General features: G+C 40.9%; 1 protein-coding gene across 5 annotated transcripts in view; it reads left to right on the forward strand.

Moving 5' to 3' along the window:
- The first annotated feature begins 4,722 nt into the window (after positions 1-4,722).
- Positions 4,723-23,630, forward strand: part of cnga1b (cyclic nucleotide gated channel subunit alpha 1b) — a 68,981-nt gene continuing 50,073 nt past the window's right edge. The window contains exons 1-7 of one of the 5 annotated variants that reach the window (XM_034164061.1): positions 4,723-4,813; positions 6,312-6,375; positions 6,886-8,772; positions 10,403-10,480; positions 11,344-11,437; positions 11,525-11,592; positions 22,499-22,612. In XM_034164061.1, coding sequence (XP_034019952.1) covers positions 22,567-22,612 — 46 coding nt within the window. In that variant the 5' untranslated portion in view covers positions 4,723-4,813; positions 6,312-6,375; positions 6,886-8,772; ... (2 more) ...; positions 11,525-11,592; positions 22,499-22,566. Of the gene's footprint in view, positions 4,814-6,311; positions 6,376-6,645; positions 8,773-10,402; positions 10,481-11,343; positions 11,593-18,968; positions 22,613-23,630 lie in introns of those variants that run through there. The other 4 variants (XM_034164062.1, XM_034164064.1, XM_034164063.1 and 1 more) reach the window with 4 other exon arrangements.

The raw sequence follows: 23,630 nt of genomic DNA on the forward strand, positions 1-23,630 counted from the left end.
CCGACAGGCGTGGAAAAACTCACGCATGCGCACAAGGGTTCAAGCATGTCTGACGTAAAAACATATGAATGAAATCCATATAGTTTTTGAAAAAAATAAAAAGGTACGATACTTTATGGACAGACCTCGTATATTTCTCATGGTTTTTCCCAGGATGGTGGAGATGTTGCACTGGGCATCGATTTGTTGGGCACCAGACCTCAAGTGGATTTTTCAAACATTGCACTAAGCAGCTCTGCCCTCTGTGAATATATTTTTGGGGTCACACCATCTGTAGTAATGGCTTTCACCAGCTGCAAGACTGGGTTGTCACTGTCATCCCTGACAACATTTTGAAATGCTGAGCTGTCACAGAAAGCACAGCATAAACACTGACAAAAAGCATCACATGCACACGTGTTCAGGACAGAGACTGTTGATTTCCCAACTCTAACAGGTTGATGCAGGTTTCCATTTTTTAATAGTCCCACTTTCACTCTTTTTGCCCTAAAAGATGGATCTGCATGGACCCATTCAGTGCAGGAAGTGAGATCAGTCCTCTTCCTTTTTTGGGGTGGAAGAATTAGTCTTCTCCAGTTTTCAACCACATCTTCATCTGTTGGAGGAATGTTTGTGGTTTCATCAGATTCCACCAAATAGTGAGAATCCATTTTTCTCTCGGCTTCAGCACTGTGGCCAGTCATGGATGCAGAGTTGGTTTCTGTAACTCTCGGTGATCCAAACGTTTCCTCATCGTTTTTTGCTGAACAAATCCTCATTTTTCCTTCAATAAAGGAAAGATGATGAGAAATAAAGTGATCAACTCGAATGGGTAAGTTCTCATGTTTCAAAAGGCCATGTTTTATGTTTTTGAATTCTGCTTCAACAGTGGCTGAGCTTGCTGTGAGGCTGGTGCTTTTGAAGAGGGGGGCCATTACTCCTGTCCAAAGTGGTAAGTAACTTGCAAGTCTTATTATGTGTGGAACAATGTCAGGGAGAAAATGGATGTTATCCCTATCCCCATTGGCTGCAGTGAGTGACCTGCTTTCCTCGCATAAGTCTGATACCCAGTCAAGTATCTCAGTCTAGATCCCACCAAAAGGATCCACTTGATGCACTTCCTTTGTGTCTTCAGCTGTAATGGTGATGGAGTCTTCTGTGATCTGGGTTTTTAGATATTTTTGCACCTCTCTGATTCGAGAGGGACTCCACAACTATCATTACCCTCTGCCTCACTGAGGGCCACAACAGTGATGGCATGAATTAGCTTTCTTGCATGGTCCAAGGACTGTGATTGAAGCAGCTTTGCTATTGCCCTGACAAAGAAGTCTTTGATATAGCGTGACTTGTTTTTCAGGCAGTCCCACTGGCAGACCATCTTTATGCAGTGTGCAACATCAACCCTGATAAAACAAGGAGGAAGTTTTGCAGACTGGTTCCCAAGTAGCACACGGAAGCATTCGTTAATATATGTCTTCAGATCGGGGTAAGGAGTGAAGGCCTTCACCAGAGCACCAAGAATAGCCAGGGAAAAGTCACTCACGTCTTCCTTTGGTACAGCAGCACCTGTACGAAGCCATTCTGTCAGCCATGTTGCAATTGCATTAATGTCATGTCTCTCTGACAGCATCTGCACAACTGGAACGGAACAGTCGTCCCCTATCAGAACCCCTTGATATAAGAAGATGTGGCCAGATGTACCATTTGGTCTCACCAGTCTTCTCACAACTGAGCCAGTTGCATCAAAGCAAACAACTGAGGGACATTTTTTGGACGGTGCCTTATACACATGTAGCTGTGTTGTGTGGGCCGCCAGAAGAGGAGGTACTGCTGGCCCACCACCAGAGGGTGCCCTGCCTGAAGTGCGGGCTTCAGGCACGAGAGGGCGCTGCCGCCACGGACACAGCCGGGAGTGACAGCTGTCTCTCATTATTTCCTGACAGCTGTCACTCATTCTTCATCATCTCACTCCATAAAACCCAGACGTCATCTCCACCTCATCGCCGAGATATCGTACTTCTATGGAGGTAACTTTCTCTGCCTGTATTAATTGATTCCAAGAGCTATTGTGTTGCAGCTGTCAACCAGAGGACCGGCGTGGGTTGCGACTGTTTCGTCCTACGTCCCGTCAGATAAGTGTTTGAGACAGGAGCTGCACCCACACTTGACTGTCTTTGCTCTTCGCCAGCAGTACCAGATCCGACCGTCGGGGACGGTGATCACCTGGGAATTCGGGACTTGGCGGCTCCAGTATTCACCAAGTTCGGTGGCGGCGGAAATCATGTGGTTCCGGCTCTTCTCAGGACAGACGTCTTCTATCCTCGAGCCTGCCCACACGTCACCTTTGTGGATTGACTGTTATCAGATTCTGAGATTGTCTGTGTATTCGTTGTGCACCTTCACAACATTAAATTGTTACTTTTTTGGCTCATCTATTGACCGTTCATTTGCGCCCCCTGTTGTGGGTCCGTGTCACTACACTTTCACAACAAGCTGAGTTGGACTCCAATAGTGACAAAAGAACTTGTCCAGACCAATGTCTCTTATACTACCACTGTGAGTTGTGCTATATTTTAATAACTGCAAAGACAGAATGGGATCTTTGTCACCTAATTCTAAATCTCTTCTCTCCTGCTTGGCCTTTCGTAGGGTGGCCAAATTTGGAAGGTGACTTGGCTCAGGATCTCCAATATCCATCTTAATTACTTATGCAACCCATCATCTTGGCTTTTATATTTTTATTTAATTTATGTCAGGTTGTAGAGATTTACTTTCAGTTTAAGGAAGATAATTTTAGAAATTTTTATATTGAGAAGCCTGGTTTACTTTTTGTATTTGAAATTCCATAAACAAATTAAAATATGTGAAATACCAAGGAGCTGACTACTTTCTGGATGCACTGTACCTGTTCAACTTTAAAAATGTGTCTTAACCCTGTGGAATCAGCTGACGTGCCGAAGCATCCATGACTGAATATGAAGGTAAAAGCTGCAGGAAGAAGCCTTGAAGAATCTTTGTTTCAACTTGTTTAAAAAGTCTGGACTTCAAATAGAAGTTGTGGATTTACAGAAATATTTATGTCACGGGATACGACCATGCTAATGGCTCTGCTGAACTGGGGCTGGATTGTAGTGGCAGCAGGGAGTGTTTAATCTAAAACCTCAGGATTATTAGTTTACTTACCTTGTACAAAAGTCACACCGAGGGTTAGAAAATGCTAAGGATATATATATATATATATATATATATATTATCAAAACACGTTTAAAAGCTGCTCTTCAGTGAAAAATTTTGAACGAAGTTTACTCCTGTTTATTACTCATTGCATGGTCATTGCGTGGTCATTACATGGGTGGAGCCAATCCTGAGTTCACACTGCTGCCTTCCCGCTGCAGGTTCACTGTCCCTAAGTGTAGAACCATCAGATTTAAAAATTCTTTTATTCTGGTTGTAGTTGGTGTTTTAAACTAGTCTTGTAACTGTAATTGTTGTTCATCTTTTTAATTGTCTATTTTTTGTTATTGTTTTACTGGATTTGTGAATTGGTGTGTATTTTTGCTGCTGCTGCAAACCAAATTGCCTCTTTCGGGATAATCACATCAAAATCAAATCAATTTTATTTATATAGCACCAAATCACAACAAACAGTTGCCCCAAGGCACTTTATATTGTAAGGCAAAGCCATACAATAAATAATAATAAAGACACCTTGAACTTGAACTTGATGACATTGTGAATATATTAGTGACGTAGCTGACATTGCCATCTAAAGCACATTTCTTTAAATGAGAAAACATTCTTTTTCGTAATCTTTATTAAGATATAAAGTGAAAAAAAAAACAATACAAGAAGGCACACATTTTACAACAGCAGCAATACCAGAATTTAACTTGCATGATGAAAGAAAAATAGGAAATTAATAATTGCATGCTTTGTGAAGTCCAGCGCAGACCTCAGACGTCATCAGTTTGGCTCGTCAGTGATGCCTGAAAGCAAATTATATACATCATAAATAAAAGCAGCACAAACGACAGTTTTAACGGCACAAACCAGCACAAACAGAGCACTAACCATTTAATCCATTTGCTGGAATTTTTCACGTGGGTGGGGTCCCCGTCAGAATTAGTATCCCCTGGCGCGGGAGCGCGCATTCACTCAGTGCAGCGCTTCGTCTTTATTTAGTTCGGGGATAGAAAATTCTGGCAGTCGGAGAGATGGTGCACCACACATAATGTGGCTTCAAGCTTTCTCATATTTACTGTAGGAATTGGGTATATTATTTGTACAGTAGTCACTTGTCATCTTGACTATATTTTTAATTTTTAAATTTTTGTCATTCTTTTATTTCTCGTTGTTTTTTGATGTGTAACTGTCAGTTCTTTTCATAATTGTTTTTGCAGCACTTTTTAAACTAAAGTTGTGACTAGACTGAGATGTAAGGAGTTGACATATTTAATTCAAAGCACAAGCCTAATAAATGAGTATATGTCTGTTTACGCTTTCTATATTCTGTCGTTGTATTTTTGGTTTTAGCATTAAAACCAAATCATTGTTTTATTTTGGATTTGTTTTAAAGGTAGAATTCAACAGGGCACATTTATTTCCATTTTAAAAACATTTTTTGCCCATAATACAACCAGAACTGCTTCATCGCGAATTACTGTCTGAATAATGAACTACTGTCTAACTTCACCCGGTCAGTTGTTGCCGTGGCGGTAATGCTCCATAGAAGCTGGTTGCCAACTGCCATTAAACACGAAGAAGACGAAGAAGAAGAAGAAGAAGACGACGACGACACTTGAGGTTGTTTCCGTTGGCTTTCGTGTGCTTTGAGGTGAGTTTTTGGAATGTTTTTGCAGTTGTGTGCCTATAAGCATTTTCAGCATCTCGGGCGCGTGGGGGATGATGGGAAGGCATCGGGACAAACAAATGCACGTGCTTGACGGCGGACACGTAATCAACGTAATATCGCTCACGACTGCGTGCGGTAAATATGGCGTTTCTCATCAAAAGTAAGCGTCATGTTTCCCAGTACATCACTTCTTATGTGTGTTTCTTCAAGAAAATCTAGCACATTTCGCAATATTTCAAGCAATTAGTGCAGTAATTCAGCACTTTCGGTTATATTCGACCGTTTTTTCAAGACGGCAGTCAAATTAAAGCACTTATAAGCACTTCTCAAGTCTGTACAAAGCATTGATCAAGGTTTGAGGGTGTGAGGATGCAGGCCAAGTCCTTTCCATGACGTGTGTACCAGCCTTGTTTATTACTGAAAGTTTCTATCGCTTATTTGCACACTGTACTACTATCATCCATTGTATTATGTTTTGCAAATTTCCTGTATATGTTTATTGTGTATCATATGCTCTCAGTCAGATGTGTTGTTCAATTTGTGTATGATACAATAAAAAAAATTCCTGTATGTCTGTATCATGTTATGGATGTCCATGTATAATACAGGCAGCTCAAATCTGACTTTCCTGAGGTTATTTTCCCATTAATTTAATGCCCTATTTTGTTGTGATAAGCATCAGCTGATATCAGCCCCTGTCTTTGGCAGTTTTAGGGGGTGAGAATAAACACTGCTGATGACAGGGATGGGGGTGGAAACAGCTGGTATTGGAGCATGGAATGTGTAGGTAGTGGGTGGGGGCCTTCTCCATCAAGACTGCAGATAGTATTGTTTATTTCTTCCAAAAATGAGGGGACTAAAATGTCTATATTTGGGAGGTTTTCCAGCGGAGTCCCAAGAAGAAACCAGGGTGGGAGAGTTGAGATGAAAGGGTAAAAACACTGCATTCAAAATCCTGTGTGGAGGGTTTAGTGATCTCAGTATTGTGAGCTGGGAATTGATGGACCCACTTGGAGAAAACTGCTCTGATGGAGAAAAGGTTAATATGGTGTGAGCTGTGAACTGATTTGATACCTGAACACCAGAAATTTTGGTCTTCAACAACCTATCACCCGCATCTTGATGAGGGAGGAGGCTGAGGTAGAACTGTAGGAGTTGACTGCCGGCTTGGAGCGTGCTAAGTGCAGTCAAGCATGGGACACAGCTTTCATCAGCATTGTGCTGCAGCAGCATCAGATTAGAAAATAAGACCATTATAAGCTGTACCAGCTGTACAATGTCCCACAAACTTGTGTTTAGAATGATGTCAGATGATATGTGTACTGGCTCAAGCACTGACAGCTGCGCACATGGCTTTGTTTGTCCCAATAGCCACTGACCAGAAGCGCACGCCGCATATGTGTGCTGGTGATGCTGAGCTCGCTTAGATTTTAAATGTATAAATGGCAAATGCTCATTTTTATTGTTGTATTGTGTGTAGAACGGTGTGAGAGCGACAACCTGGTGTGGGGCTGAGAGGACTGTGTGAGGCCTTCACGACACAGGTACAGCACAGTTTTAAATATTAAAAGTTTATAGAAATGTATTGCATATTTTCTTTTGTAATTGTTGTATTTGTGTGGATTTTTACAGTGTTTTTCTGCCTGCTGTCCTTGTTTAGTTGTGAGTTTATTTTGTTGGTTCGGCCTAGGTGGCAGTACAGCTTGGAGGGAGGACTAACTTTATTTCTTTTTTGTTTGTTCGTTTGTCAATGGTCACTGTCCCCTAAAAAAAAAAAAAAAACTGTTGCCTGACTTAATGAAACCTATTCTCAGACATGCTATTGTTTGCAGTGTCCAAGTTATTGTGGTGTTTTTTAAGTAAATTTGCAGTGTTTTGTTTGGGTTTGCAGGGTGTCCCACCGTATACGGTGTTCTGTTACCATTTCAGTGTATGTCAGCTTCAGTAATGGAGGAAAGGGATAAACCTCTATATATGTTGGCATAAATAACATTAAATTACATCTCTGACTTGTGTTCTCTTATTGCCACCACAACAATTGGTGTCACGAACAGGATGGGAAGTGACCATTGACAGCAGGAGCAAAAGAGGAAGACCACGCACCGGTGTTAGAGACTGTGGATTGGCCTGAGACCCTTGCACACAGCCACGGATGAGGCGGAGAAGCAGGCCATGTCACAGTGCATAAAAGAACTGAAAAGTGAGCTGGCAGCTTTGAAAGTTGCAGCTGGGGACTCTGAGGCACCGTCCACCTCCAGTGGCGCAACAACTGGGAGACCCCTGTAATGCTGGTGCAGCAGGATCAGAAGCTGCCATCATTTTCAGGGAAGGTAGACACTAAAGACTCATGGACACTGAACGAGTGGATAGAACAAATGAGACTTTTGCACAAACAAGAGGCAGAACTGGAAAAGAGCGAGCACAAATTGTTTGGCCACCTGGAGGGTGCAGCCCATACAGAGATTAATTTTTACCTGCTGCCCAAATAGAATGTATGGAATCAGTCTTTAAAGTCTTAAAATAAGTTTACGGATGCATGCACTCTCATATTCAATCAATCAATCAATTTTTTTTTTATATAGCGCCAAATCACAACAAACAGTTGCCCCAAGGCGCTTTATATTGTAAGGCAAGGCCTTACAATATAATATTGCACTACAGCGTTGGTTTTACAACCGCAAACAACTCGAGGGTGAGACTTTGACTGACTATTCACACTCCTTAATGGACTTGATGGATATGATAACTAAAAGTGATGCTGAAGCTGCCCCCATTGCCGCCTCTAAAGATTTGTGTCATCAGTTTTGTGACGGTGTTAGAGATCAAGATCTAAAGATGAGACTGAGAGACTTGATTAGTGCTAATCCGAACTTTATTATTCAGGAGGCCAGAGCAGAAGCCACTTACTGAATGGCCCAATGTGGTCGTCAGCCTAGAAACAGGAATACTGAGCTCAGTCTGGCCTCTAGTGAAATGGTGGCTTTATGTGACAGTGCCTTGTCTGGTTCATCTCAATAGAATGAATTATTGTCTCTTTTGAAAGCACAGCAGTCTCAGTTGGATTTAGTGATGAAAGCACTGGTCCCCCAACTAGGACACGCTTTACCAAGCCTAGACGAACGGCCGATGGAAAGCCTATTTGTTTTAGATGTGAGCAAAGTGGCCAAACTAAAGAGCCAAGTCAAAGCCAATGGGAAACTAGAGCCCACCAGTGTGCAGAGCCAAACACTGGTGGGTGGGCAACAGGGCTCTCATAATACTTTTTAAGTTGATTCAGATATGAGCCATTTGATTGGAGAGTGTTTAGAGCCCGAGGTCAGTTTTGGTGGGGTTAGTGTTCCATGTTTATTGGATAGTGGCTCCATGAAAATTCGGTAAGGTATATCTTATATATTATATTCCAATTCTAAGGTGGAACTATGCCACTATACAAAGGTATATCTAAAAGGGAAGAGTAAAATAGGAGAGTAGAAAGGAGTAGAGTCACTTAGGTGCCTGGTCTTGAGAACCAGGGATGGAACCATGGTGACCACTTTGACTGAGTTACTTTAACAACAATTTTTCACATCTAACCAACAAGGGATTGAAGGACTGTGGTTGGCTGGGGTTAAAGGCAGCTAATGGTTTAAAAATCCCTTATCTAGGATACATAGAGCTGGATGTTGACATTTTGGGTGTGTTGCTCCCTCACCGAGGGGTATTAATTGTTAAGGATCCAGCGGATGATTATATGAGACTGAAGAAGGCTGTCGTATCTGGGGTTGTGGGTATGAATGTGTTTAATTCTCTTTATTGCAAACTGTTGAAAATGCATGGCCCTGACCTTTGGGAGGTGCCAGAGCTCCAGTCTGCTCCACCTGGACTGAGGAAAATCCTGAGATATTGCCATGTGATGGAGGCCATGGTCAGCTCCCCAGATCCTCGTATTGTGAAAGTACAGGGTAAGAAGCCTTTTTGTGTTCCAGCTGGCAGTTTGAAAGATGTCCCTGTTACTTGTCCACTTGTGCCCTTAGACCAGGCTGTGGATGTGATGTTTGAACCCCTGGGGCCTGAACACACTGCCCTTCCAGAGGGACTTTTAGTCTCACCTTCCTTAGTAAAAGCACAGTGAGGTAGGGCATTTGTGTCAGTCACTAATGTAAGTACAATAGATGTTTGGTTTACACCTCGTAGAATACTTGCTATTGTGCAAATGAGATAATCGGGGAGCAGTCGCAGGTTCAAGTTTTGGTTGAGTCTGAAAGTTGTGTAGCTTTTGTTGTTAGTCAAGAAATAATGTCGAACAAAATTGAGTTAGACTTACCTGAGTTTGAAAACCTGGGAGAAAGCAGGCAAGAGCCCTCTTAAATAAGTACGGCACAGTTTTTGCAAAGAGTGAACTAGATGTTGGTTGCACAAACTTAATAACTCATGAAATTCCACTGCTTGACAAAACTCCTGTGCGTCAGCCTTACAGAAGAATCCCTCCCTCACAGTATGAATTGGCTCGTGGTCATATCCAGCAATTACTACAAAGTCAAATTATACATGAGAGCAGTAGTCCCTATTCTTCTCCAATTGTCCTGGTGGTAAAAAAGGACAGTACATTACGTACGTGTGTAGATTACAGACTGTTAAACGCAAAAAAAGAAAAGATGCTTTTCCTCTACCAAGAATTGAGGACTCTTTAGATGCTTTGGCTGGAGCCCAGTGGTTTTCTACATTGACCTGGCCTGGTTTTAGCAGGGGTGGGCAACTAGTTCCAGAAAGGGCCAAGAGGGTGCAGGTTTTCTTTGCAGCCACTGACTCCACCAGGTGATTTCACTTATTATTATCACTTTGAGCAGATGGAGTCAGTTAATCAGTGAAATCACCTGGTGGAGTCAGTGGCTGCAAAGAAAACCTGCACCCTCTTGGCCCTTTCTGGAACAAGTTGCCCACCCCTGGTCTATAGTCAAGTGGAAATGGCTGAAAAGGACAAGGCAAAGACGGCATTCTGTACACCTTTTGGTTTATTTGAATTTAACCAGATGCCTTTTGGTTTATGTAATGCTTCAGGTACTTTTCAGCGCCTCGTGGAGCACTTGTTTGGGGATTGTCACTACCAATATGTGCTTTTGTATTTAGATGATGTGATTGTTTTCCTCGTCTGTTGAGCAACATCTGGAGAGGTTAGAGCAAATTCTTTCTCGCTTAAAAACACAGGGTTTAAAGGTGAAGCTCTCAAAGTGTAATTTTTTTCAGAAATGTGTGAAATACTTGGGCCATGTAGTATCTGCTGAAGGTGTTTCCACTGACCCTCACAATGTGGCAGTCGTGTAGGATTGGAAGCAGCCCAGTAATTTGGCAGAGTTAAGATCCTTTTTGGGTTTCGCTTCTTATAGGTGGTTTATTGCTGGGTTTTTGAATATGGCTGGCCCCTTAAACCGGTTAGTGCCAAAGCTCCTCCCACCAGGTAGGAAAGGGAAAACTCCCAGAAAGCCCTTAGTTGACTTTTGGGATGCTGAGTGTGAACAGTTTTTTTTTGTTTTTGTTTGTTTGTTTCCAGGCTTAAATCTGCATTAATAACAATTCCTGTCCTCACCTATGCAGATTTCCAGAAGCCATTTGTCCTGGAAGTAGACGCGAGCCATGGGGGACTAGGTGTGGTGTTATTACAGGAGCATGGGGGTAAGTTGAGAACCATTGAATTTGCTAGTAGGAGTTTGAAACCGACAGAGCGGAATATGAGCAAATACAGCTCCATGAAGTTGGCGCTAGTTGCCCTTAAATGGGCAGTTACAGAGAAATGTAGGGAATATTTATTGGGCAATAAATGTACTGTATTTACAGACAATAATACGTTGAGTCATTTGTCCACAGCAAAACTGGGGGCTGCAGAGCAGCGATGGGCCTCTGAGCTAGCTTCTTTCAATCTGACCATAAAGTACCACCCTGGATCACAAAATGCAGATGCAGATGCGCTGTCCCGCCTTCACTTAGTTGCTGATGAGGGTTTGGGTGAGGGAGAGGAGGTTTTTAGATCACAAACAGAAATAAGTGCTTTACTTGGGTTGGCTCTGTCTGATATTTCTGTATTACAATCTCAAGATCACGTAATTGGCTTTTTTTTATTTGTTAAATATTGAGAGGAGAATGCTTAATACTAAAGAGACAGGAGATGAGTAAGGGTTCGAGAGAGCTGGTGCATCAGTGTGGCTGTTGAAAGAGACTAGAGTCAGTGCTTTACCGTTTAGCCCACAGTCCAGAGGGGGAGGTTCAGCAGCTGGTGTTGCCCCCCGTGTTTGTTACAGCGCATTCTCTGCTCACTCCATGATGAACATGGGCGTCAGGGAGTAGAGCACACCTTGTCTTTGGTCCGCTTCAGGTGGTATTATTGGCCAAATATGTACAGTGATATTGAGAAGTGGTGCAAAAATTGTAATAGATGTGTTTTGTCTAAAGCTATGCATCCAAAAGTAAAAACTTATATGGGTTCAGTCAAAGCATCTTGGCCTCATGAGATCCTGGCTATAAACTTGACTGTTTTACAGTCCTCTACAGATGGGAAAGAGAATGTGCTGGTAATGACAGATGTTGGGCTTGCGTGCGCTTCCCACGCTACGTGAAAGTGGTTTGCTCTTTGAGGTGAGTTTTTAGTTTTTGCAGTTGTGTGCGCCTATATTTTAAATGTATAAATGCCAAATGCTACGTTTTATTGTTGTATTGTATTAGAACGGTGTGAGAACTACGACTTGGTGTGTGGTTGTGAGGACTGTGTGTGAGGCGTTCGCGACACACAGGTACAACACAGTTTTAATCGTTTTAAATATTAAAAGTTTATAGAAATGTATTGTTTTCTTTTGTAATTGTTTATTTTGTTGGTTCGGCCTAGGTGGCAGTACAGCTTGGAGGGAGGACTAACTTTATTTCTTTTTTGTTTGTTCCTTTGTCAATGGTCACTGTCCCCTTAAAAAAAAAAAAAAAAAAAAAACACACCTGTTGCCTGCCGTAATGAAACCTATTCTCAGACATGGTATTGTTTGCAGTGTCCAAGTTATTGTGGTGTGTTTTTTAAGTAAATTTGCAGTGTTTTGTTTGGGTTTGCAGGGTGTCCCGCCGTGTGCAGTGTTCTGTTGCCATTTCAGTGTATGTCAGCTTCAGTCATGGGAGAAAGGGACAAACCCCTATATACACTCAACAAAAATATAAACGCAACACTTTTGGTTTTGCTCCCATTTTGTATGAGATGAACTCAAAGATCTAAAACTTTTTCCACATACACAATATCACCATTTCTCTCAAATATTGTTCACAAACCAGTCTAAATCTGTGATAGTGAGCACTTCTCCTTTGCTGAGATAATCCATCCCACCTCACAGGTGTGCCATATCAAGATGCTGATTAGACACCATGATTAGTGCAGAGGTGTGCCTTAGACTGCCCACAATAAAAGGCCACTCTGAAAGGTGCAGTTTTATCACACAGCACAATGCCACAGATGTCGCAAGATTTGAGGGAGCGTGCAATTGGCATGCTGACAGCAGGAATGTCAACCAGAGCTGTTGCTCGTGTATTGAATGTTCATGTCTCTACCATAAGCCGTCTCCAAAGTTGTTTCAGAGAATTTGGCAGTACATCCAACCAGCCTCACAACCGCAGTCCACATGTAACCACACCAGCCCAGGACCTCCACATCCAGCATGTTCACCTCCAAGATCGTCTGAGACCAGCCACTCGGACAGCTGCTGAAACAATTGGTTTGCATAACCAAAGAATTTCTGCACAAACTGTCAGAAACCGTCTCTGGGAAGCTCATCTGCATGCTCGTCGTCCTCATCGGGGTCTTGACCTGACTCCAGTTCGTCATCGTAACCGACTTGAGTGGGCAAATGCTCACATTCGCTGGTGTTTGGCACGTTGGAGAGGTGTTCTCTTCACGGATGATGCAAAGAAGATGTGTTGCACTGCATGAGGCAAATGGTGGTCACACCAGATACTGACTGGTATCCCCCCCCAATAAAACAAAACTGCACTTTTCAGAGTGGCCTTTTATTGTGGACAGTCTAAGGCACACCTGTGCACTAATCATGGTGTCTAATCAGCATCTTGGTATGGCACACCTGTGAGGTGGGATGGATTATCTCAGCAAAGGAGAAGTGCTCACTATCACAGATTTAGACTGGTTTGTGAACAATATTTGAGGGAAATGGTGATATTGTGTATGTGGAAAAAGTTTTAGATCTTTGAGTTCATCTCATACAAAATGGGAGCAAAACCAAAAGTGTTGCATTTATATTTTTGTTGAGTGTATGTTGGAATGAATAAATAACATTAAATTCTCTGACTTTGTTTTCTCTTATTGCCACCACAACATATAGTATAATTTATTTCCTGTGTTCTTGTCTGATGTGACATCATGTGGAATTCCTGCTCAAAGGGCTTATTTACATGAAATTGCATATTTAAATAGGGCGTGGTCAGGGAGGAGTTTGGTTCTACGATCAGTTTCACGTTCAGAGGGATGTACAAACGGAACGTGCTTGAATTCATGCCACACTTTCATACATCTGAATATATTTGTGCTTATGCCAGATTCAGGGTTTTGGTGTACACCAACTTTTAGTGGAAAGACCACGCAAGTCTTTGTACTTGAGGCCCCAGGTGTCCAATTGATAAAAAAAAAAAATTGAACTATGTATTTGTATAGGTGTCAAAGGAATATTTGTATTTTATTTTTTTCACACAGTGACAACATTTCTATGACCACGGACACATAATCCATACCAACTTTCAAAGTACAACTGAAACTAAAATTTCAAATTTTTTATCATTTGGACACCTGGTGATTTTTGTGTTCAATTATAGGGTATTTGTGTGAAAAATGGAAATTGAGTAATTTCAGTGTTTGCCTCACAACCACATTTTTCATTGAAATATCAAATTAAAACATTCTAATGTTGCAGCTTGACCATCAAAGTGTATGTATTCATCTATTTTGACACAGTGCACAATCAAAGCGAGATGTTTTGAGAAAATTGCATTTTTGGCAGTTTTGAAAGCCTGATTGAGCAAACCTGAAGCCAGCTACCATTGTTTTGATACCAGATATGGCCTTTGCAGTGTGAGTTTTGCCCAGGACTTTAAGCTTCAGGGTGTAGCTTCAACACTCTAAGACAAATACCTTTCCAAAGTTGGCCAAAAACCATATTTTTCACATCATTAAAATTTGGGGAAATTCCATTTCTTTGGTAGGGGAACAACTGTGAATTTTTATTCAAATTTTTCTGAGGGGGTCATGTGGGGTCCTCTGGTTGAATTGGCATGGAATGACCATTTCATTTTTATTTTTATCTCTACCACCTCCTGCTGTGGAATATGAGAACTTTAAAGTGTGTGACTGCTGCATATCAGTCATAGTTAATGGCGCATTAAATCTCCCATAATCCTTTGAAAGCCGCTTCAGGCTGTCACACTGCTGAGTCAGCACGATTACATCGTCTCCTCACTTCCTCCCGCAGTCCTTCATTCATTCTCTTCTTTCTGGCCTCTTGTTTAACCACTTATTCCTTCATTCCTCCTTTTTTCAACCATTCACTCATTCTGTCCTTTCACCCTTCTCTCTTTCTTCCCTTTACTGTACCATAATGATCTCCTTTGTCCTCTACTTTTCTTCTTTCCTTGCTGCTCCTCTGCTTTCTTCCTTCACTCTGATGTCACTCACACATTTCCCAGGATTCAGTGCAACTTCACAAATCATTTTTCAGTGGCTGAATTTGATTTTCATTCAGACAAGTTGGGACATGTCCAGCTCTCCACAATTTCTTTTATACTCACTTGACTGGTAAGCACTGAAAGCCGAGATAGGCATGTCCCAACTTGTCCTTTAACACTCCAAAATGGAGGTGTTTCTTTGTCTCGCTCCATCAGCGAATCGGTCGTGACGCGCAAAGCCTCCGCGCGGCTTTCCATGACAAAATCTCTTGTTAAAAGTGAAATCTGCTGGAAAATGGCTGATGTCCAGCTCTTGTGATAACCAGAGAAATTGCACACGACAGTCCCGGCTCCACACAGCCATCCGTTTAGAAATGATGTGGTGGTTTCTGCCTCTCGATGGCGGCTCGGAGCGCGGCGCGCCGTGTGCCATTGTGGGCCGTCCTTAAAGCTGTAGTAACAGTCCTTATTCTCTGTGAAGCCCGTAAAATTTTCACCGAAAGCCAGATAAATTTTTCGGATGGTTTCCAGCTGCCTGTCTCTAACAGTTTCTGAAAAAATTCTGATGGAATAAAGCCCAAATCATTCCGCCATTTCCTCGCAATGAAACGACGAGAGGGGTGGAGCAGTGCTCACTCAAAGCCTGCTCACAGGCGAATGACGCAACCGACAGGCGTGGAAAAACTCACGCATGCACACGAAGGTTCAAGCTTGGCTGACATAAAAACATATGATTCAAATCCATATGTTTTTTAGATAAAATAAAAAGGTCGGATTCTTTTCTCACAGACCTCGTACAATCAAAACACAAACTACACAAAAAACCAAAACTACACAGAAATTCAAAACAATCAGAACACAAAAACTAAAACTACATACAAATCAAAATAACACAATCAGAACAACAGAAAAACCAAAACAACACAATCAGAACATCTATATACTAAGCGTGGAGGTCCTTTTTTTTGCCCTCAGTGTTCTATGGATCTGCTAACCTCAGACATCATCTCTGCACTCTCTATCTTCACATATCTTCTTTAGTTACGGACACGCATCATGTCTCTTTGACAAATTCCCTTAATTGCCCATATTTTGCAGTTAATTAGAACCACCAACCCGTGATGTTTTCCGATACATGAGGAGCCACTGTGAATCCTCTCAACTGCTGTTGTTTGCTTTCTGATTTGTTTTCTGCTGAGGGGAGGGGGAGGTTTTCAGAAGGCGGTGTAACAGTATAAGTTCCCCCCCGGGGGGGATAACCTAAGATATCTTAGGTTTCATGTCAAAAGGCTGGCAGCAGCATTTTGAACCAGTTAGAGACCCCTAATGCTGGACTGCAGTAAACCAGAAAATAGAATATTGGAGTAGTTCAATCTATAAGAGACAAACGAATGAATCAGGGTCTCAGCATCAGCCATGGACAGGATGGGATGAATCTTTGCGATAATTCGCAGGTGGAAGAAAGCAGTCCTCATACTATCTCAAATGTGGAGGTCAAAGGACAGCATAGGATCAAAAATTACCCCAAGGTTCCTCACTTTCAGTGTGATGTATGTGATGTACACCTCTCACCTCTCTCAAAGAGAGAGGTGAGAGAGGAAGCAAGGAAGCATTCTTTGTAAAACAGTTGAAACCCAGCCTTAACCGGGGGGGCGGGTCTCAGACACGCTTTGTCCCCTGTTTACAATGGGGTACTCGGGTCAAAGCAGTTTCAGTCTTTTGTTCATGGTAATGAGTCATTCACGTCATCAAGGGAGCCATCAGGGGAGGCTTCCATCCCATCATTAGGAGAGTGCTAACTAGAGCACAATAGGTGCTAATTAGAGCTATTGTTTAGTCACTACCCTATAGCAGTCAGCCTCTCAGTAGGAGGGGTCTGGTTAGGTTAAAAACTCCAGCTTTTGTTGGCTTCTGGTTTATTCTTCTCTACAAGAGTCAAGACAGAAGTCAGACTACCACAGCAAGAATTTTAGTTGAGGAAGCTTCTGTGATTTGAAGCGAAACGTCCTCACGTCAAGCAACCCAGTCCAGTCGAAGATTCAAGCTTCTCTACTATGGAAACCACCTGGACAACTGAGAGCCTACACAGAAATATTATTTCCTTGTTTGCCATCACTGGTTGTTTGCATGAATCACCGAATTCACACAGATCATTAAAAAATAAACAGTCTTACAGACCACTTACACACACACACACACACACATAGCTGAACACACAAAGTAGCCTATATTAATATTTTTGAATATAGCTGCATGCAGTATCTGACACTTTCTCACTGCAGTTCATAAAAATAAATTGGTCAGTCAAACAACCTCTCTCTCTCCCTCTCACACAGTTACTCAGTCACACACACATGTGCACACAGACAGTCACACACACACCTTAATCAATATTGTTTAACTTTGTGTGGGGGGAAAAAAATGCCAAGAACATTAGGTAGTAAAAATAATTAATTGAAAAAAAAAAAAATCAGTTTGATCATAAAATTTAAAAAGTTGAGTATGACAACTCTTGTTCATACATACTAAGTAGTTCATAATTTCCTACTACATTGAATGTCAATTCTGAGGCTGTTCTGGTATTCATTCACACACTTAAGAATATTCATGTTCTGAGTTTATAAAACACTTGTTCTGTAAAATAGTTCCTTTACTATTGTGATGAAAAACATTGACTCTCGATTCTGAGGCTGGTCTGTAAATATTCATTCATACACTTAAGAATATTCATGTTCTGAGTTCATTAAAAAACTTGTTCTGTAAATAGTTCTCTTACTTTTGTGATCAAAAACATTGATTTGAATGTCAGTTTTGAGGCTGTTCTGTAAATAGTTTTCAAATCAACAATAAATATAGCAACTTCTGATCAATCCATATCAATTTCAGACTTAAAATGTACTGATTTAAGCTCCAGCCATTTTGGGTTAAACCACACCCACTTCCAGTTTAGGCTGCGCCCACTACGAGTACAGATACGGATACAGATATTTTAGATGATTGAACAGATACAGATAGTGGTGTACTCGCTCATCCCTCACGTCAACCATGCAAGGGCACTCCCAGTAATCCCAAAATGATTTTCCAGCCTATCGAGCAGAATATGATGATTCATGGTATCAAATGCAGCACTGAGATCTAACAGCAACAGAACCGTAGTGGTGTCTGAATCCATTGTAAGGAGAAGATCATTCACCACTTTAGTGAGAGTCGTCTCTGTGGAATGATATTTTCTAAAAGCAGACTGCAGTGGCTCAAAGAGATTATTCTCAGTAAGATAGTCTACGAGCTGCTGTGACACCACTTTTTCCAGAATTTTAGAACAAGATGATAGATTTGATATCGGCTGATAGTTTGTCAATACACTATGGTCAAGATTAGGTTTCTTAAGTAATGGTTTAATCACTGCAGATTTGAAACATTTAGGAACAGATCCAGAAGTTAATGAGAAATGAATAATTTCCAGCACAGTCGGCCCAAGAGTGGACCACAGGTCCTTAAACAGTTTTGTTGGTATAGGATCAAATAAACAGGTTGTGCTTTTTTTTTTTTTTTGTAGACATTACAAGTTTTGTCAGCAGGCTGAGTGAGATACTATGAAATTTTGTAAATCTAGATAATGGCTCAGTAATGGCACCCATTACATTTTCTTTCCAGTCCTGCCTTGAATTTCGTGCATTCTCCTAATTTATTATAATTTGTCATTCCCGTCATACTTAGGATACACTAGGTGGCGCTGTTACTGCTGCAAAAGTCTTTTACGGCCACCTGGTGTTGTGACAGATAAATAAATTTTATTGCCAACTTCATAACATAATCAGAAAAAATTAAAAGGTACATTCATTTTCATTACACTACAAAGTCAGTCATTTCATAATTATTAGAACTTAAAGGATAAAATTAAACCTTTTTAACCCTCTGGAGTCCAGGGTATAATTGGCCGTTTTTGACTAACTTTGGTTTTACCTTTATAATTTACCTTTTAAAAAGTGTTGTTTACCTGGCCCTGTTTGGTGTCATTTTTTTCAGCACAACCTCACCTGTGTGACTTTACAGTTTCTCATTCAGTCTGACTGACTGTATTAACACAGTGAACTTAAAATCACACAAAGCCCTAACCCTAAATCCAAGTAGAAAAAAGTAGTTTTTTTTTTTTTGTTTTTTGTTTTTTTTTAACTGTGAAAACCACAAACTTTAACCCTATTCAGGACTTTTTGGGTCCATTGGACCCTATGGCAATTGCTTTGTCCATATTGTGCTCACTAAAGTCCTGAATACGGTTAAAATGTAAATATAAATTGTAAATTTCAAAAACATATGTACAAATATAGCAAAAAAAAAAAAAAAAACCCAAAGTTGAATACAATTTACATAAATGCAGGAAATGCTTCAGGCATTTTTTTTTAATACAATTATTTATAAAATGTCATAGCACTAAGATTTAGAATGTAAATATAAATTGTACATTTCAAAAACATATAGTGCAGGAAATGCTAATGCTAACCTATTTACAAAACAATCAAATGTCAAAATAAGATACCACAAAAATTATTTGTGCCACTCCAAAAAAAAAATTTAAATTCCTGTCCAAAACAGAGGGGCACATCTCAGGTCTGACACTTCCACAGTGTGTCACTTCTCTTGTCTACCTGAAAGCACAGTTGGCACCTCATTCTGCCTTTTTGGTGAGGATCTGTGCCTGTCACAGTTGGCACAGGAACGTGGTTCTGGCTCCTGTTCTGTGGGACACCTGTTTTGTCTGTGCTACAGTTGACACACCAGCTCCACCATAAAGTCCTTGTGTGTCTGGGCTGCACCTGCTTGACGCTGCTGATCTCATGATGCAAGATGAATCCGTGGTTGCAATGTCAATGAAATGCAGCAACACTGTCCTGTACCAGCATGCAGTTTTCTGATGGGTGGAGTCGTACTGGATGAGCTGGTCAGATAGTTCGACTCCACCCATGTCAACACTGGGGTAGGACAGAGAATGTCTTTCACCGTCCAGCGTCCATCCTTCACCCTTCTCTGTCTCACTCAAACACATGATGGATGGTGGAGCACACAGATACCTCCCGTGTGTCCATCCACTTTACAGACACCAGAGGTCCCTCTCTTATCCATCTTATAGATCCTCTTTCAGATTTTATTCTGAGAGCATTTTCCCTCCTCTGGGGCATCCTCATCTGTTCTCCCTATATGTGCCACATGCCCCAAACTTCACATTAGCCAGGTCCATGAACAGTTTGGGACTCATGTAAATATTGTCCATATGAATGTGGTACCCAGTACTAAGCGAGGATGGCTGGATCAGGTTCATGACCACATCATACGACAGCCCGTGCTCACCTGTGGTCACAGTCTTGCCAGTGTAAATGGTGAACTTGTGTGTAGCCATTACTTGAAACAGCCAACACAAAAAGTTTAATGCCCCATTTTGTTGGCTTCTCCTTCAAATATTGAGTCATTACAGTTTTTGCCTTCGTCGCCAACATCCTTTCATCCACTGCCAGCTCCCTTCTCAGGTGGTAATAAGCCTGGTAGGCCCTGAGGATGTCATCATAAAGAGGCCTGACTCCAAACAGTTTGTCATGACCTGCTGTTCCCTTTTTTCTATCATTTTCTACATCCTCATCTGGATCACTTAGATGGATGTTCCAGATTATCGATCTAAATCTGTCTCTGGACATTACTTTCGCTGGAAAGACCACAGACAAAATATGACTTTGTTTCCAGTAGTCGTGGAGACTTGGCAGTGACACCAACAACATGTATATCAGAAGTCCAAAAAATTTGTACAGATCTTCCATTTCAATGTCTGTCCAGTTGTATTTTTTCCATAATGCCTTGTTTATTGCAGCAGTTTTATTGGTGTTGGTGCAAATTGTTCTGTGTCAGTTGCAAAAAACAAAAGAAACAGGTGTTTTGGACTATGGATGGAAAGTGTCTCAACCTGGACTCCTGGAGTTCCCTGAAGCTGAAATCTTCTTACTGCTGGAGCGGTGTCTGTGTCCTTCTTCGTGTTCCAGCAGTCACATCTGGGGCATGTCTCTGCTGCATGTCTGAGTGGACATCTGGATCTGGAAACAGAAACGCGCACTTCAACCCTCTGATCAGATCTCCGTGTGCATGTTGGTGGATCCACCTGCTTTGGTTGCTCCTCCAGAACAAAAGAGGGATCATCTCTTTCAGCACCAGAATCCTCACTCTCTGTTTCAGACTCTGACAACGCGCTGCGCGCTCCGTCTTCCTCCAGTTCAAAAAATAACTCAAGCACTTGCTCCGCATTCATAAAACACCTCATTTTTACAAAATAAATAAATAAATAAGTCAAACAACAAAATGCTAACCTCACAGGCTTTCCACCAGTAATAAAGAGAAAGCGATCACACAATCAGACCCACATGGGGTGGGTGGGCTGTGATCAAACGTGTGGTGTTAGTGACTTCTGATTGGTGGAAAATTCACAAGCCAGCCAACCAATGAGGAAGAAGGAATCATATTTTTTTCCCCACTGCTGTCGGTGCTGCAGTAGAGAAGGAAATGATCCTTTTGGCTGCCTGTGTGTTCATAAACGTGCAGCAAAACATGACAATGATATTCATTAAAAGGCATGGTGTAAAAAAAAATACTCATAAGTCAAGTTATACTCGGGTCTATTAACAAAATTTAAAAAGTGCTATAAAGGATGACGTCTCCATGTTCAACAAACATTTAAAGGGAGCCTCAGAGTGGAGCAGATTGAGTGTTACATCCACTTAATTAGGTCGTGACTTTTTATGCAAGGGCGCGTCATTCAACTCTAGAGGGTTAAATAAGGGCTCGGTGTGTCTGTTATAGCTGCTACTTCAAAATGCTTTGAAAGCTTTCTTTTGGAAGCTAATATATTGTCTCAGTATACTGCTGCACACTTTCCCGGGTCAGTGACTCATAATTAGAACACTCTCTCTTCACCATCCGAAGGACAGGTACTTTGCTAGTGAATACTAAAACAATACAAAAACCAAAACAACACAGTCAGAACAACACAAAAACGAAAACTATACAATAAACCAAAACAATGCAACCAGAACAACACAAAAAACTAAAACAACACAACTGGAAATCACATAAGTACGGAAGTGTATTGCATTCACTTGATAAATTTATTTTTTGATTTGTTTTTTGGAGTAATTATTAGTGTTTTTCTGAGTAATTTATTTTATGGTTGGTTTTTCAGAGTATCTTTCCCCTGATTTTCTGAATTTTTTTTTTCTTCTGTTTTTCGGACCAATTTTTTTTCTAAGTTTAGAGAGCATTTGAAGATGCATTCATTCATTGAGAACTCAATTTGGTAACAAGCATGACATTGTTCAGTTTAATCAAGTTTTACTTTGATCTGGGTTTAAGACACTGGGAGATTGTCCTGTCTTTAAATCATATAGATTGTATCATCGTTAGTTTGCCGACTCTACGCAGGCATCTGAGGACTTTGCCATAGCAGTTTTTCTCCAGGATCAGTTGGAGAGATACAGTATGCTCCATGGATACAGGATGATGCATTTGAAATGCATTCAGGCTGGCTACGTGGTGACTCAAGAAATAGTTAAAAAAAAAAAAAAAAAAAAAAACTGAAAAAACTGTCAAAAAAACAAACCTAAAAATAAATTACTCAGAAAAACAGAAATAATTTTACTCTGGAAAAACAAACCAAAAAATTTATCAAGTGAATGCAATACACTTCTGTACATAAGAATAACACAACCCATGAGAATAATTGATTGACATTCTGAAACAGGAAAACCACTGAAAATAGGAGAATTTAAAAACTGATTTTATCTTGTTTGTTTGTGATGGAGAAAGCTGTTGGTAATTTTCTTTCTGAAATAGATTTTCTGTAAATGTGTGTCCTTTGATTTGTCATTGTGTTACTGAGGATGTATTGTTTTTGGATGGATGGCGGCCTGGGATGGAGCGCACGGCGCCATGATCCTCCTTTAATCCTTTTATCTGTGTCAGGGTGACACAGGAGAATCTGGAGCCACTGAACCTCCTCCTCCTTCAGCCTCTGCACCTTCTCTTTTTGGATGACACATTTTGGAGGATTCAATCTTTTGACAAGTTTCAGTTCAGGTTGGTGTACTTTGTTTCTATGGCTACGTGTTTGACATGTGGATGTTGGATCTAGACCACGAAGCCTACGGTGACAGCTTATCGACGAACGGGTAAGGAGATAATGAAATGAAGGTGGTGTGATAATGACACGTTTAAGGCATTTTATCATTTTCATGACATTCATATATTTTATTGTGTTCATATATTTTATGATCATGTTTTGGGGGTGATGGTCTTGTGGTTAAAGCAGTTGGCTTCAGACCAGAGGATCTAAAATCCCCAGCACACTGGGAAATTATTCATCTTATCCCTTCAGTTGCTCCCGGTGCGTGCGTGCGTGTGTGTGTGTGTGTGTGTGTGTGTGTGTGTGTGTGTGTGTGTGTGTGTGTGTGAGAGAGAGAGAGAGAGAGAGAACAGGTGAATGTGAGGCATCATTGTAAAGTGTTTTGAGCTTCTGATTCAGATGGAAAATATAATTAATGCAGTTTGTTTACTGTTCATGCTACTTACTGAAACCTATGGAGTACATTTTAGGCATACAGATTAAATTTAGAGCAAAATCTGCATAAGGGTGGTGTTAGGAAATTAAAAATTATGTAAATTATTGTACATGTAGTTAGCTTTATTCTGCTTCTCATTTATATGATCAACAAATTATTTTAAATTACACTAAACATTCAGTAACTATTGTGAGCAGGCCAAGATCCGGATTCAACAGTTTGGGTTACCTTGTGTTAATTATGTCAACTCTAACATTATCATTTATGATGTTTCTTTTACTTTTCTGAACAACTAGTTGTGTTATCAACTTACAACTTATGCCGAAACGTTTCTTACAGAGCATTCAGAAAGTATTCACAGCGCTTCACTTTTTACACCTTATGTTACATATTCCAAAACGGATTAAATCATTTTTTTTTTTCCTCCAAAGTTCTCCACACAATACCCCAAAATGACAATCTGAAAAACTTTTTAGATTTTTGCCCATTAAAAATAAAACAAAACTAAATCACATGCCATGAAGGTCAAAATTGAG

This window comes from Thalassophryne amazonica, chromosome 23 (assembly GCF_902500255.1).
Source record: "Thalassophryne amazonica chromosome 23, fThaAma1.1, whole genome shotgun sequence".
Taxonomy (NCBI): Eukaryota; Metazoa; Chordata; class Actinopteri; order Batrachoidiformes; family Batrachoididae; genus Thalassophryne; species Thalassophryne amazonica.